The sequence below is a fragment of the Vitis riparia genome, chromosome 6 (assembly GCF_004353265.1).
Source record: "Vitis riparia cultivar Riparia Gloire de Montpellier isolate 1030 chromosome 6, EGFV_Vit.rip_1.0, whole genome shotgun sequence".
NCBI lineage: Eukaryota > Viridiplantae > Streptophyta > Magnoliopsida > Vitales > Vitaceae > Vitis > Vitis riparia.
In genome coordinates this window covers 379,109-392,768 of record NC_048436.1, presented here as the reverse complement: position 1 = coordinate 392,768, position 13,660 = coordinate 379,109, and the positions used below count along the sequence as shown (strand labels likewise).

The window sequence follows — 13,660 nt, the reverse complement described above, 5'->3', positions numbered from 1 at the left end:
TTCTTCTCCATGTGGAATTGATCCGAGAACATCCTGATCTAGGTTTGATATTTTTCTTCTCTAAATCTTTATCTTAATATGGTTTTTGTAGCCATATGTTTATGCTTTGATAGATTTAGAGAAGCCTACGATAGATGCATGCACTTTACAATATCCAAGGACAGGGAATGGAGAAATCCAGATATTCCCACCAACTATAACGATTCCTTCCTAACCATGTAGGTGTTGTCTACTTCGAGTCTAAAGGACTCTCATGGCTTTAAAACATGTCTAAAAGGTTAAGAGAAACCCATACATATATAGCTCTACAAACTTTTCCCCTATCTAATATGGGACATCACAACTCTAGTATCTTGTGATATGAAAACAAGATAATAAACCCAGGTTCGTGACATATTGTCCACTGTGTGCAAACTTCCTATGAACTAGTGTCAATAATCTAACCATTGGAAAGTATCCTAAGGCAAAATGTGATATAGATTATAGAACACTTGAAGACACTCTCACATTAGTACAGGAAACAATGGGTTTAAAGGTTCCTACACCTACCATTCTAGTAAATTCTAGTACACTAATGTCTTGTCGTAGTTAGAGGGTTGTTATACAACTAGATTGTTCATGTATTTGGGAGAGTCTTTCGAGGCAATTCCAAAGAAACATCAAATCGATCCCATAGATTGAGATGAATAATATGTATTAGGATAGAGCCCATAAAAGTATGACATGATATAATAATTTTGGATTTCATGATTTATTTAATGAAATTTTAATTTCACTTTTATCTATCCTTATTCCATGCATTATACTTTACGAGTATTTTAGCTTAACATTTCTTACATTGTACATGACTTGGGTGCATTAAGAGTTGCACGGAAGATCCAAGTCATGGGTTTTTTACAAGTACATGATTTGTTCACAACCGGTTCGTGGAATTAAGAAATCCATTTGAGGCTATAGTGCACTACCTCCTAATTTGAGGAATGGTTAGTCTTGGACATCGAGATGGGGTTCCCATGGTAAGTGCACTAATGTATACAATTACACACTGGAAAAGACCTACGGTGAGTCATAACATAAAGTTATCAGGTAGTCATGACTTCCCCAAGCTACTACACTATATTATCTCTCAACCTTGAGAGAATCTTGAGTTTATGTAGAAGTTAACAATGGCTTTGACCTATGAGAGTGATATTAAAGTGATAATATATTCTCTATGGATTGGGTCATTGTTGATGGAAACTTGTAACAATAGAAACACCATGATATCTCATTAACTTTAAGAAGTTGTGTCCTTTTGGGTGATCCTAAGGACATATGATTATGAAATCTATGGGTCCATAAATGGAATTTGACATATGCTCTTAGTGAGTTAGAGTATGTCATTTGATCACATAATAAGAGGATTTATAACTTAAGGATTGTAGAGGTAGTCTTGAAAGGCTGATAAATTTCACCTTATTAAACTATGGACGACTAGTTCATAGAGAGACTATATACAATGGATAAAACTATTGATGGAGCCGAGCAATTGATGTCTCATTGTATATATATAATGTATTAGAGCGCAATTAACTCTTTATAGAGGGATATTGAGTCAACTTCAAAATTGAATTATCAAGGAGTCAGTAATGTCCTATGAGTCCTAATGGTCCCATCTTAAGCTCATATTCCTTGATGGCTTGGTATTTAATTCACTTGTATGCGTAAGGAGGTTTTGATAACTATGCAATGTTGCACAAGGCTAAGTGAGTGGTATTTTTAGACTAAGCTAATTGAATAATTGGAGTTTTGTTTGGTTAATTAATCAATTAACAACCTTTTTGGGTTAAGCCCATGGTAAGCTCAAGTCACTTAAGCTCAATAGGAAGTCTATAAATACATTTCTTAAGGATTAGGAGTTCAATCTTGTTATTCTTTCCTTATAGCCCAAAGAGACAACCCTAACCTCCAACCCTAAGATCTCTACCATCTCGATGCCTAAACTCAAGGAGGAGTCATTGGATGAAATACAATTGAGCTTATGAGATCTTCTATGCCTATGCAGCTTTCTATATCGACAGGTGTTGGGATTGAGCCCTAGAAAGCATGACATGATGTATCAAATAGAGATTCATTTATAAATTTATTTATTTATGTTTCTTGGTTTTCCATTTATTATCTCTTTTGCATTAATTGGTTATGTGAGCATACAAGTCCTAAGTTCCTTGCAAAGTGATGAGTAGTTCACATTTGGTTCATGGATTTGGGCAATTCATTTGAAATTGTAGCGCACTGCCTCCTAATTGAAAGAATGACTTGTCTTAGTAGTCAGGATAGTTTTTCCATGGTGAGTGCACTAGTGTATGTGATGCACATTGGACAGGACCTATGGTGAATCATAACGTAAGGTAATCAATTGTCATAATTCACTGAGCTACTATACTACATGGACTCTCAACCTTGAGAGGATATTGAGTTTATGCCAAAGTCAATAGGAGGTTTTGACTTAAGAGTGAGATTCTAAGGTGGTCATATATCCTTATGGATTGGATCACTGTTGATAGAACCTAGTGGCAACAAACATTCTCAATGAGGACACCATAATATCTCATGAAATGGGACAATGTATCCCTTTAGGTGATCCAAAGGATATGTGATCTCGAAGACTATGGCCATAACATTTTCTTTAGTGGAAGTTTGATATATGCATCTTGGAGCTAGATTATGTTGTTGATAAATTTCAATACCATGACTTTCCCATATGAAAATGGTATCTAGATGAAACCATACTAGGTATAGAGGCTTTGATTACATAGTCTTTTTATTGAAATTTGAGACAAAGGATTTTGCAATCTTGATTTGGAATCAATACTAAGTGTCAACCTTCACTTTGTTACTGTTCACAAGCTTGATCAAATTTTATTTTATTTTTTTATATGTAAAATTGATACTAAACCTTTTTGTTTAATTTGACTTGAACATCTCCATCATCAATTCTAAATTTTAATATGTGCTTTGTATATGATTTGAATTTCTTAGTATCAAAATGACTTCTATGCATCAAGATTGATCTTTTTCCTAAAAATTTTCATATTTTCTTGTGCATTTAACCTTCCTCACCTTGCTTCCCATATCCATAAGACTAATTTTCTTTGATATCTCTATAAATTGCATATTTTACCTTTTTTTTATGCTTTCTTTATTAAATAAATTCATCAATACTTAAATTTAGGACTTAGAAAATATTTAAGTTAAAAGACCTACAACTATCACTCAAGTTGTATCAAAATCTATCTTTTTAGCATTTATAAATTGGTGATTTGAGAGCTAATCATATCCCTCAACCCAGAGATTGCTAGTCCTTATTAGTAATAAGAGATAAACAAGCTCATAATTGAGATTCCTTTGCACCTTAGCATCACTATAAAATCATTCATTCCCAAACCAAAATGAATTTTAAAAGTTAGGTATGCTTGAGTTTAAGACAACCATGTTTTATATGCAACAATTTACCAAATTATAAAAAACATGGATAAATTGTTTAATGTACCCATAATACTTCTAAGGATCCTACTATTCATTCCACACTAGACCTAGCTAGTGTGGATATTTTCATCCCTTGGTTGTGACTTTAGGAGGCTAACTTCTCTCAACCAAGGTAAGGTGAGATAAAATCCTTCCCAAATTGGTTTGTATGAAACATTTCTTCTCCTTTTTAGCTCTTATATATATATATATATATATATATATATATATAGAGAGAGAGAGAGAGAGAGAGAGAGAGAGAGAGAGAGAGAGAGAGAGAGAGAGAGAGAGATAGAGAAAGAGAGAAATCTTTTCTTATTTCATTTTTTATCTAAGAACATCAGCATACATGCTTATCTTTCATAGTTAGGAAATTACTTTATGCCCCTAAGTATAGTAAAACCCCTATATATAAAATAATACTTTTGGAACCAAGAGAAATTATTATTTTAGTGGGGTTATTAATTCATGGATAATAAATGATTTATTAATTATTAATAAATAAATATATATTAATTTATAAATAGTATTATGTTTCTACTGTTCAGTACTTCTACATGTATAACTTATAAATAAAAAAATAATAGATGTGGTAAAAAATTAATACATAAAAGCCAAAAAGACTCTAAAAATAAAAGATTATTATTAATTGTAAAAGGTAGAAAGACTTCTAAAAATAATATATGCGATGTCAAAACTTAATGCCCTAAAAAATAAAGAAAAGTTTCATAAAAGATAAAAAAGGTTTCAAGTATGAAATAATTCTAAGAAGAGTTGACTTACGAAAATAGAAGTTATAAAAAGTTACTCAATACTACATTATGAAATTCTATTTGCTATATTATGAATTTTTGTTTGCTATATATATATATATATATATATATATATATACCCTAAGGATTTCTAAAAATATTATTATCTTACGTATTTAGTGAGGTTATTAATTTAGTACACTAGCCTGAGTTGGGACCAAAAGGTTTTATAATTTAAGTGAGGTTATTAATTTATCAAGCATTCATTTATCAAAGTTTTACTATACTTGTTTTTCAATAAACAAGAATAATTATCTTTTACTCAAGAGTGTTTATACTTTTTTGATTCATAAAAATATACATTAGATATTTAAAAAAATTAAGAAACTTAAGGTTTTTGTCAATTACCGTTTATGTTATAATTAATTTGTTCTTATTAATTATCTATTATGTGTTATCATTTCGTGTTTAATGTGTCTTTTTGTCAATTGTATTTAATTGATGTTACATTTAATTCATTCTTATTGATTATCTAAACATATATAATTTGTTCTTATTATATATATATATATATATATATTCTTATTTTTTTGTTTAATGTATTAAAAATGATTAAAACTACTAAATATGAAAAGATAAAGAAATCAAAAATTTTGAAATCAAAGAAGTTTTAGAAGAGAACTATAGTCGCTTCAATATATTAAAAAAAAAAAAAAAGCAATACATGATGTGGAAGAAAAACAAAAATGGATGGCAAAGGATAAAAAAGAAAAGAATGTCAAAAGAGAAAATGAGTAGTCATTTCTTTAAAAATTATTTATTAAAAAGAGGTGTAGTTTCATAAGTGATGTATCATATCAAAATTTTAAAACATTGAAAAAAAAAATTAAATGACAATCATGAGATTCTTATTTAATTACTATTCAAATGAATATTTGGAGGATAATTTTATGTGATGATAGAAACCTTAAAAGCATGATATGAAGTAATAGATTTGGAATACATAATTCATTTAATGATATTCTAGTTTAACTTTTATTTATCCTTATTTCATACATTATTCTTTATGAGCACTTTTCCCTACCATCAATTGAGGATATGAGAATCAAATATTCCAAAGACTGCATTTCATACAAAGTATGGACATTATGAGTTTGTTGTCATGCCATTTGGATTAGCTAATACTCCAACTGCATTCTTGGATACGGTGAATCATTTTTTGACCTTACTTGGATTGTTTTGTGGTAGTGTTTATGGATGATATTTTGATATATTCTAAGAGCATGGACATCATTTGCATTTGTCACTTCAAACACTTAGAGAACAGTTAGAGAAGTTCTTAAGCTTTCTTGGTTTTCTTGATTATGGATATTTGATCTCTTTCTTTTTCATGATTCAATATGAAATTTTGATACATTTTAATATTTTGATGAACAAAGGATTTTTGGGTTGATTCTTGAAGGGTTTGAAAATTGCATATCTTTAATCATTAGGGTTTTGCTGAATATTGCAATTAGTTTTTATTCATGGAGTTGGTGAATCAAATATTGTAGTCACTTTGTTCGGCATACTATGCCTTTGTAATAAAATTTTGATTTGAGATATTTGAAATGTTTATAAAATCTTTCTTGTAATTGTATGACATTGTATACTCCTTGAATATATTTTTAGAATTTTATTGAAGTTTAAAATCAATTTTCAAATAGGAGATATGAATTAAACTTTTAGCAGGTTCAGTTTTCGTTCAATTTTGGACATCTGAACTATTGTTGTAAATTTAGTTTATTTGGTTAGCTTATTAAATTATTTTGATATTTTTACTTTTTTTTCTAGGCTCCTTGAAGTTAATTTTAGTTTCTTGTTTCATTAAAAACAAGCTCCCTAAATAAAAGAAACATTTTTCCCTTCCTACACCCACTATATTAATCTAATTTTGAACAAAGGGGTGGTTTGGTTAAATTTAAAAATAATATACTTCCACACTTATCTTTCTATTTTTTTTTATATAAATTAACATTTTGAACATGTTTCAGGATTTTTGGTAGGATTTTATCACACCTCTAGATAGGTTAATTAATTTAGTTTGTGCATGCCTTAGAATTTTGTCTCGTTTTGGACCATTTGAACATTTTTTAAAAATGGGATTAATTGGGCCCTTAATAAATTATTTTTCCACTTAGGAGATAATCTAGACACATAGGAGAGTCTCTTCATTTTTTTTATAATAAAATTTCCCTTCTAGATATTTTTTTTTAGGATTTGATTTATAAGGCCTTATGTTCTGACTACGTGTCGGTAATCCTGTGTAGTGTTTAATTTGTTTTTTAATTTGATGTTAATTAGCATCTCATCACATGATTTTGGCTTCTATATTGTAATATGGACATAATGAGGATGTTACATAATTTTTATCATAATGAAATAATGCTCTTAGATATTTATTTAGGATTTTTCAAATGAAGCTAACTGTTATAATCATTTGTTGAATACTTTGACCAAGTCACTAATTTTGGCATCTCTGGTTCCCTTGTAAACTAATTTAACCTTAATAATGAGTTTTAGATGTGTCATATATGAGAGTAAGTACTTCTTCATACCCCAAACTATTTTTATTTTATTTTTAAAATTTATGAGGACTTGCATTGTGATTTCATGCAAGCTAGAAATTTATATCTTTGAGTTTAGATGTTTTTTATCACTCAAACTTGTTGAGTTCACATCACTTCATTTAAGTCATATACATGCCATGTATATATAAGATTAGTTATGACAGTTGTTTGTTATCATAATTATTTTGTTCATTATCACTAGTGGTGAGCTAACCCTTTCAATTCTTATGCAAGTGCATTGTAAGCTATGTAAGCTATCAAGGTATGTTCCTTGCACCTTTTAATCTCTTTAACTTTGTAAATATACATACTATGTGTGTGAACATTCTCATGCCTGATCATGTGTAGCCATGCCTTCATCATTGCTTGATTTCTTGAATAAAATGGAATGCATGTATGTCATATTATCTAAACAAACCTTAACATCTTTATGAAAGCACTTTGTTTTGTAGCTTAGGTACGCTTGTCTTTTCTTTCTATGTGTATCCTTTGATTTTTTTTTTTTTTTGTGAATAACATCTCGCTAGGCTTTAGATATCAATACTCGTGTTATTATGTGGTATCCTTGTTTTATCGATTAATTGTTATTGTTACCTCAACCTAGTTAGTAGATACCTATTTTAGAGCTTAAAGAGGTGTTATCTTATGATAATTTTCCAATAGGTAACCTGACCCTAGACGTAAACTAAGGTTTTCAAAAATGTGATTTTCCAAATCAGGAGTCATCTTTTTAGGGTTTTATTTTTTTTTTCTTTTAAAAATAAATAAAATAAGTGGTGACTCCAATTTTACAAAAATCAAATTTTCACTAAGAAACGAGTCTCGCTATTAAATAGGGACATATGTGAGAAATGCTGGTCCACACCAATACTCTTATGGATCTTAGTGGTCCTTGCTTTGAACTTATATACCTTGTTAGCATGGGTTATAAGTATTGGTAATCATGAAAGGTTGCATAAGAGTAAGTGATTAATGTTTCTAGATTAGGCTAATTGATTAATTACTAGGCAATGTTGGGTTAATTAATCAATTAAGACCCATTTTAGGTTAGATTAAGTGACCCCAGCCCATGTGAGCTCAAGTCACTTAAGCCTAGTTAGGAAACCTATAAGTACCCCCTAGGGGTTAAAGTTTTTATCACCTTTTGTCTTCCACCATCCAAAAAGAAGAGAAAGTCCTAGTCTCCACCCTCATAAACTCCTTATCGTTTGTGTGCTAATGAATGAGGTTGAGTCATCAAGCGGAAAATCATATGTTTACTAGACTTTCGATGACATTGATTTGGTTCTTTAACACTTGGATTTAAGGTTTGGGAACATCCAAACCTTAAGGTTAGTACTTTAACCCTAACTATCAATTTTTGTAAAAATTGGTATTATTTTTGTTACTTAGACCTAAGATGCCAACAGGTCCTGTCCCTGAGTTATAGTTCTTAAAGACATGAGGTTAGTCTTGTCATTGGGTTATAGTCCCAAAAGACACAAGTTTAGTCTTGCCCTTGGGTATGAGTCCCAAAAGACATGGTATATGAAATGTCCTTACGTGATTGTCCTAAAATAGTCATTATTTATGGTCAAACATCTTTTAGAGTATTGATGGTTGATATGTACATTGATAAGGATAAGCAGTTTATCACGTGTGAGAGAATGGATGAGGCAAAGTAGAGATGAAACCATCAACAACATGCATGCATATTTGAAATTATTGTATATTTGTTAATAGTTATAAAATATTTATCATGCATGCTACTATGTGTTTAATTCAAGGTTTTTAAGAATATGCATAGGATAATTATAAACTTTCATACTAAGTTGTGAAGTCATTCTATCCCTTTCATTTCTAGATGCAAGTCAAAAGACAATTACTAGGGTTAATGCTTGAGTTTTGCATGTGCTATTGATTGGATTTTTTTTTTTTTTTTTGCTTATTTGAGAGTGTTTTAAGGTTCTTACCTTTGTATTATAGGAAGACGAAATCATTTTGAAGAACTGGTATAATTTATGTTTGTTTTTGTACACTTATAGTATGAGCTACCCTTAGTGAACCATGAGGTTTTGGTATGTACAAAGTAATATTGTATGGGTTTTCTTTACATAAAATGAATTATATTTTGTTAATTAATGGTTCCAAAGGTTTATCACATGATACATATTTTTTTTATCATAACAGGTTTCCACATCCTCATTTTGGACAAAAATCAAACTTATCATTATTTATTTATTGTCTCCTAGGTTTTGGGAGCACTAATTTTGTATTTGATTAATAATAAGTCTAAAATCCAAGGTGTAACAATAGGTGTCGTATTTTTATGTTTATTTTTAAATAATCTATTTTTTTAAGAACAAAATTCCACCTCTTTAAGCCAATGAAAAAGAAAAAAAAATATTAACTGATGGCTCAAAAACCCTAAAGATAATGTTGCCACATCTTTTTCCTAACAATTCACTTGGCTTTAAGGGACCAATTTTGGCATTGACTCACATATATTAGTCATTTTGGATAGTAGCTCTTCTCATTTTGGTTATTTCTTAGGTTAATGATAGTAAATGACTAAAGCTCTATTTAAAAAATATTTATGAAAAATATTTTATAATGTTTGTAAAATAAATATCTTTCTGACAACCTAAAATATTTTTAACCTATTTTTTTATATTTTTTAAAAACATGTTTTAAAAAAGACTTTTAAAATGTCGTACTTTATTTATAATCATTGTCCATTTCATCTTTTTGGATAACAAATTAAATCATGGTAAATGGAGTAAATATGTTAAAATACCAATATTTTTAATTTTATTAATGAAATATTATTAGCATAATATTTAAATGTTGATACAACTAAAAAATATGAAGTAAATTTTTTTATTTAAGTTTATCCATACAATATATATATATATATATATATATATCTTAAAAATGAGTTTGAATAAACTCATTTTCAAGATGTTAATTTGAACAATTTATTTATATTATGATTTAAAACAAGTAAATTAGACGTTGTTATTATAGTAGGCAAATTTATAAATTTTTTATTTAGAAATGTTATCCACCTATAATGACTTTTAGAACTTTATCTCCAATATGTTGTGTATTTATTATGCTAATCATACAGTGAAAGAATAATGATTCCTTTGAAATGAGTTTACAATCTTGTCCCCAAATTGATTTTTTGACTTGACAACATAGGGAGGGTTTTTCTTTAGGAAAGAAAGAACATTGAATCTATTCATACTCGCTCATTTTCTTAAGTTAAACGAAGTTCATGATTCTTATCAGGTTAGTCTTATCCCCTAAATTGGATTCCACGTGGAACTCATTTTTTTTGTCTTTGAAAAGATGGATATAACCAAGGATGAAAATATCGGTAATCACGGATATATCGGTACTTCGATTTTACGGATATATCGGGGATATATCGGATATATCGGGGATATATCGGATATATCGGAGATATATCGACGGATATTTTGGAAAAAAAATATCGATAAACTTAAAATTGTTAAAAACTCATGAAAATGTAAAGAAAACCTCATAATAATATAATTAGAAGTATAATAGACATTTTAAAGTTATTTTATTGAAAATTTTGATATATGTATAACATGATTTATCATATTTGATAATAATATCGTATGCATCGATAAAAATATGAATTTTATAAGTGTACATTTATTATTAAATTACATCTAATATTATGATATTTGATTATTATATGTCTAATTTTAAAATATATATTAATATTAAAATATGATCCATTTAATTCAATTATATTAAACATTATAAAATAAATTATGATATATATATAATTTTTTAATATTTAATTAATTATTAATGATATTAAAAACATTATGAAAAAAATTATATAATTTTTATATTTTTGGTAATTAATTAAAAGAAAATTTTACATTTAATTATAAAATAATTATAATTAATTTGCTCTTTAAAATATTCTTTTAATATTTTCTTTATATAATGAGTTTAAGCATATATAAGTTTAGTGCACAATATATATATCAATGACCAAGTTAGCCCAAGTGGCAAGTGAATTGAACCCTAAACCTTTTGGTTTGGGGTTCAAATCCCCTCGGAAGCAAAATGAAAACGCCGATAAATCCCTGCCGACATAACTGAATTGGAGAACTTTTTTTTTTTTTTGTCTTAGAGCACGTGGAACTTTTTTTTTTTTTGTCTTGGAGCACGTGGAACTTATTTTTTTTTGTCGGGTTAGAGTTGGATTCCACGTGGAACTCATTTTTTTTTTTGTTTTTGAAAAGATGGATATAATATAAAAAGTGAGTGAATTTTTTTAAAAAAAAATAAATTTAATATTAAAAAAGTGGACCAATCTTAATGATAAAAAATAAAATAAAAATAGAAAAACAAACAAACACGAGAGGACCCTCAAATTGCCTAAAGATAAAGAAAATTTCACACGATAATGCAAAAGAGTGAAAAACATGTCCCACGTTTTCTTCGGTGATGAGTCCTTTTCTAAGGTGTGCATATCATATCAGGACACCCTATATGTAATCAGCTTGCAATTATCATTCAGGCAGCTTCATTCCCCCACCTCAGGCATCCAAGCAATCGGTAAAGGTTTATCTGAAGGAAGCTTCAGAAATTCGCATTTGTCTATGGCAAGTATTCCACAAATCTCAGCTGCAGCCAGAAGGTATGCTTAATGGTTTTATTGTTCTCTTACAAATATAGAATGTAATCTAATTTTTAATTGTTGAATGTTATTCTTTTGATTTTCTTAAGATTGATTTGCAAATATCTTGGTCTAGCTCATTTTTCTGTTCAAACTAATACACACATAATAGGCTACAAGGTAAGGTGGCACTAATTACTGGTGGCGCTAGTGGAATCGGGGAGAGTACTGCAAGACTTTTCTCTAGACATGGAGCTAAGGTTGTGATCGCTGACATCCAAGACAACTTAGGCCAATCTGTTTGCAAAGAATTGAGTAGTCCTACCTCTGCCTCCTTTGTCCACTGCGACGTGACCAGCGAAAAGGATGTTGAAAATGCCATCAACGTTGCTGTTGCTAAGTACGGAAAACTCGACATTATGTTCAACAACGCAGGCATAGTTGGAGAGTCCAAACCCAACATCCTTGATAATGACAAAACTGAATTTGAGAAAATCCTGAATGTGAATGTAGTGGGTGCCTTCTTGGGAACCAAACATGCGGCTCGGGTGATGATTCCAGGTATAATATCTGAGAATGATTTTTGTTTTGATTGGAATTCGGATGTTGCTTTTTATCCTTCAATTAATTACCACTTTCTGTTTATATTTTTCAGCTGGTAATGGCAGCATAATTACTACTGCCAGCGTTTGTTCCACTGTTGGGGGGGTCGCATCTCATGCGTACACTAGTTCGAAGCATGCAGTGGTGGGACTTGCGAGGAATGCAGCGGTGGAGCTTGGAAAATATGGCATTCGTGTGAACTGTGTGTCGCCATATCTGGTTGTCACACCACTAGCAAAGGACTTCTTCAAATTGGATGACGATGGGGCATCTGGTGTATATTCCAACCTCAAAGGGAAAGTTCTTAACCCAGAAGATGTGGCTGAGGCTGCTCTCTACTTGGCCAGTGAGGAGTCCAAGTATGTGAGTGGGCATAATCTTTTAATTGACGGAGGTTTTACTATAGTAAATCCAGCTTTCGGTATATTTTGAGGGACTGATTCAAGGTTTTTAATCCATGAATTGATTCCAATATGTATGTTGTCATGAAACTACAAGGGAATGAATTTGTAGTTCTTTTTTTCTAGCTCAATTTTTTATTTCAAAATTTCTCTTAAAGAATTAAAGATAAAATAGAGAAATTTGATTGCACAAGGGTACACACATTTACATAAAAAATAAAAAATAAAAACTAAAAAACAAAAACAAAAAACAAAAACATTCACACACCACCCACAAAATCTCTTAGAGACTTTGCAATAGTAAAAACCATAGAGTTTAGAAACCACAAAACAGATGTTATCCTTAGGACTTATAACTTAGAACCTATACTAATCTTTATATTTGCAATGCAACATCATGCTTGCTCCCAATGGATACCTCAACCCCTTGAGGAGATGTGGAATTCTCTCACAAACCAAAGAGAAAGAATCACAAACTCTTTAAGAGTATCATGATACATGAAAGGCTAACAACACTTGTTCCAAAAATAAAAGAAAAATATTTTTTTGATATAATATTTATAGGGATGAAACACTAGTGGAATAGAATTCTAAAGTTTCTAAAAACCAATTTCAAAAAATAGAAAAAATTAAAAAATCATAATATTTACATTTTGGTTGGTAAAAGCAATTGAGCTATTCTTGCAAGTGCTTAAATGCAAGTCGATCATATTTTTATTTTAAAAATTAAAAACCTTATGCTGAATTAAAAATACACTAAAGTCTTGTGTGCCATATTAGAATTATTAACCTTTTTCAAACCTTTCTATATATTTTCTACTATCCTTGGTGGATCATGTAGCAATCTTGAGTCCTCAATGGAGTGTAAGATAATAAATATGAAATATCATAAGGCGGGATGAATGGAATAAAAATTATCAATTTAAACTAAGAAACCGAATGCACTAACAATTCCCTCCTTTGACAATTTTGTAACAAAATATAGATTACATAAATTCTTCCATAATCTCAAATAGAGTTTATAAATCTCTTAATATCACTTGTCCCAACCAAACACCTAATATTAGATGTACAATATCCATAACGCATCCAATGATTTTTGAAGCAAGAAAATTTATGATTTGCACACATGAATCAAAGCAA

General features: G+C 29.7%; 1 protein-coding gene across 1 annotated transcript; it reads left to right on the top strand.

Annotated features, from left to right (window-relative positions):
• Positions 1-11,414: 11,414 nt before the first annotated feature.
• Positions 11,415-12,648, top strand: LOC117916574 (secoisolariciresinol dehydrogenase-like). The gene is made up of 3 exons (XM_034832683.1): positions 11,415-11,534; positions 11,686-12,074; positions 12,169-12,648. The coding sequence occupies exons 1-3, from the start codon at positions 11,497-11,499 to the stop codon at positions 12,546-12,548; spliced, it is 807 nt and encodes a 268-aa protein (XP_034688574.1). The 5' UTR covers positions 11,415-11,496; the 3' UTR covers positions 12,549-12,648.
• Positions 12,649-13,660: the final 1,012 nt, after the last annotated feature.

Bases quoted from the DNA above. Each gene is read 5' to 3' on its own strand.
- LOC117916574 (XM_034832683.1), top strand. From the start codon at position 11,497: ATGGCAAGTATTCCACAAATCTCAGCTGCAGCCAGAAG. The intron at 11,535-11,685 runs GTATGCTTAATG...CACACATAATAG, and splicing joins ATCTCAGCTGCAGCCAGAAG to GCTACAAGGTAAGGTGGCAC. The intron at 12,075-12,168 runs GTATAATATCTG...TATATTTTTCAG, and splicing joins GGCTCGGGTGATGATTCCAG to CTGGTAATGGCAGCATAATT.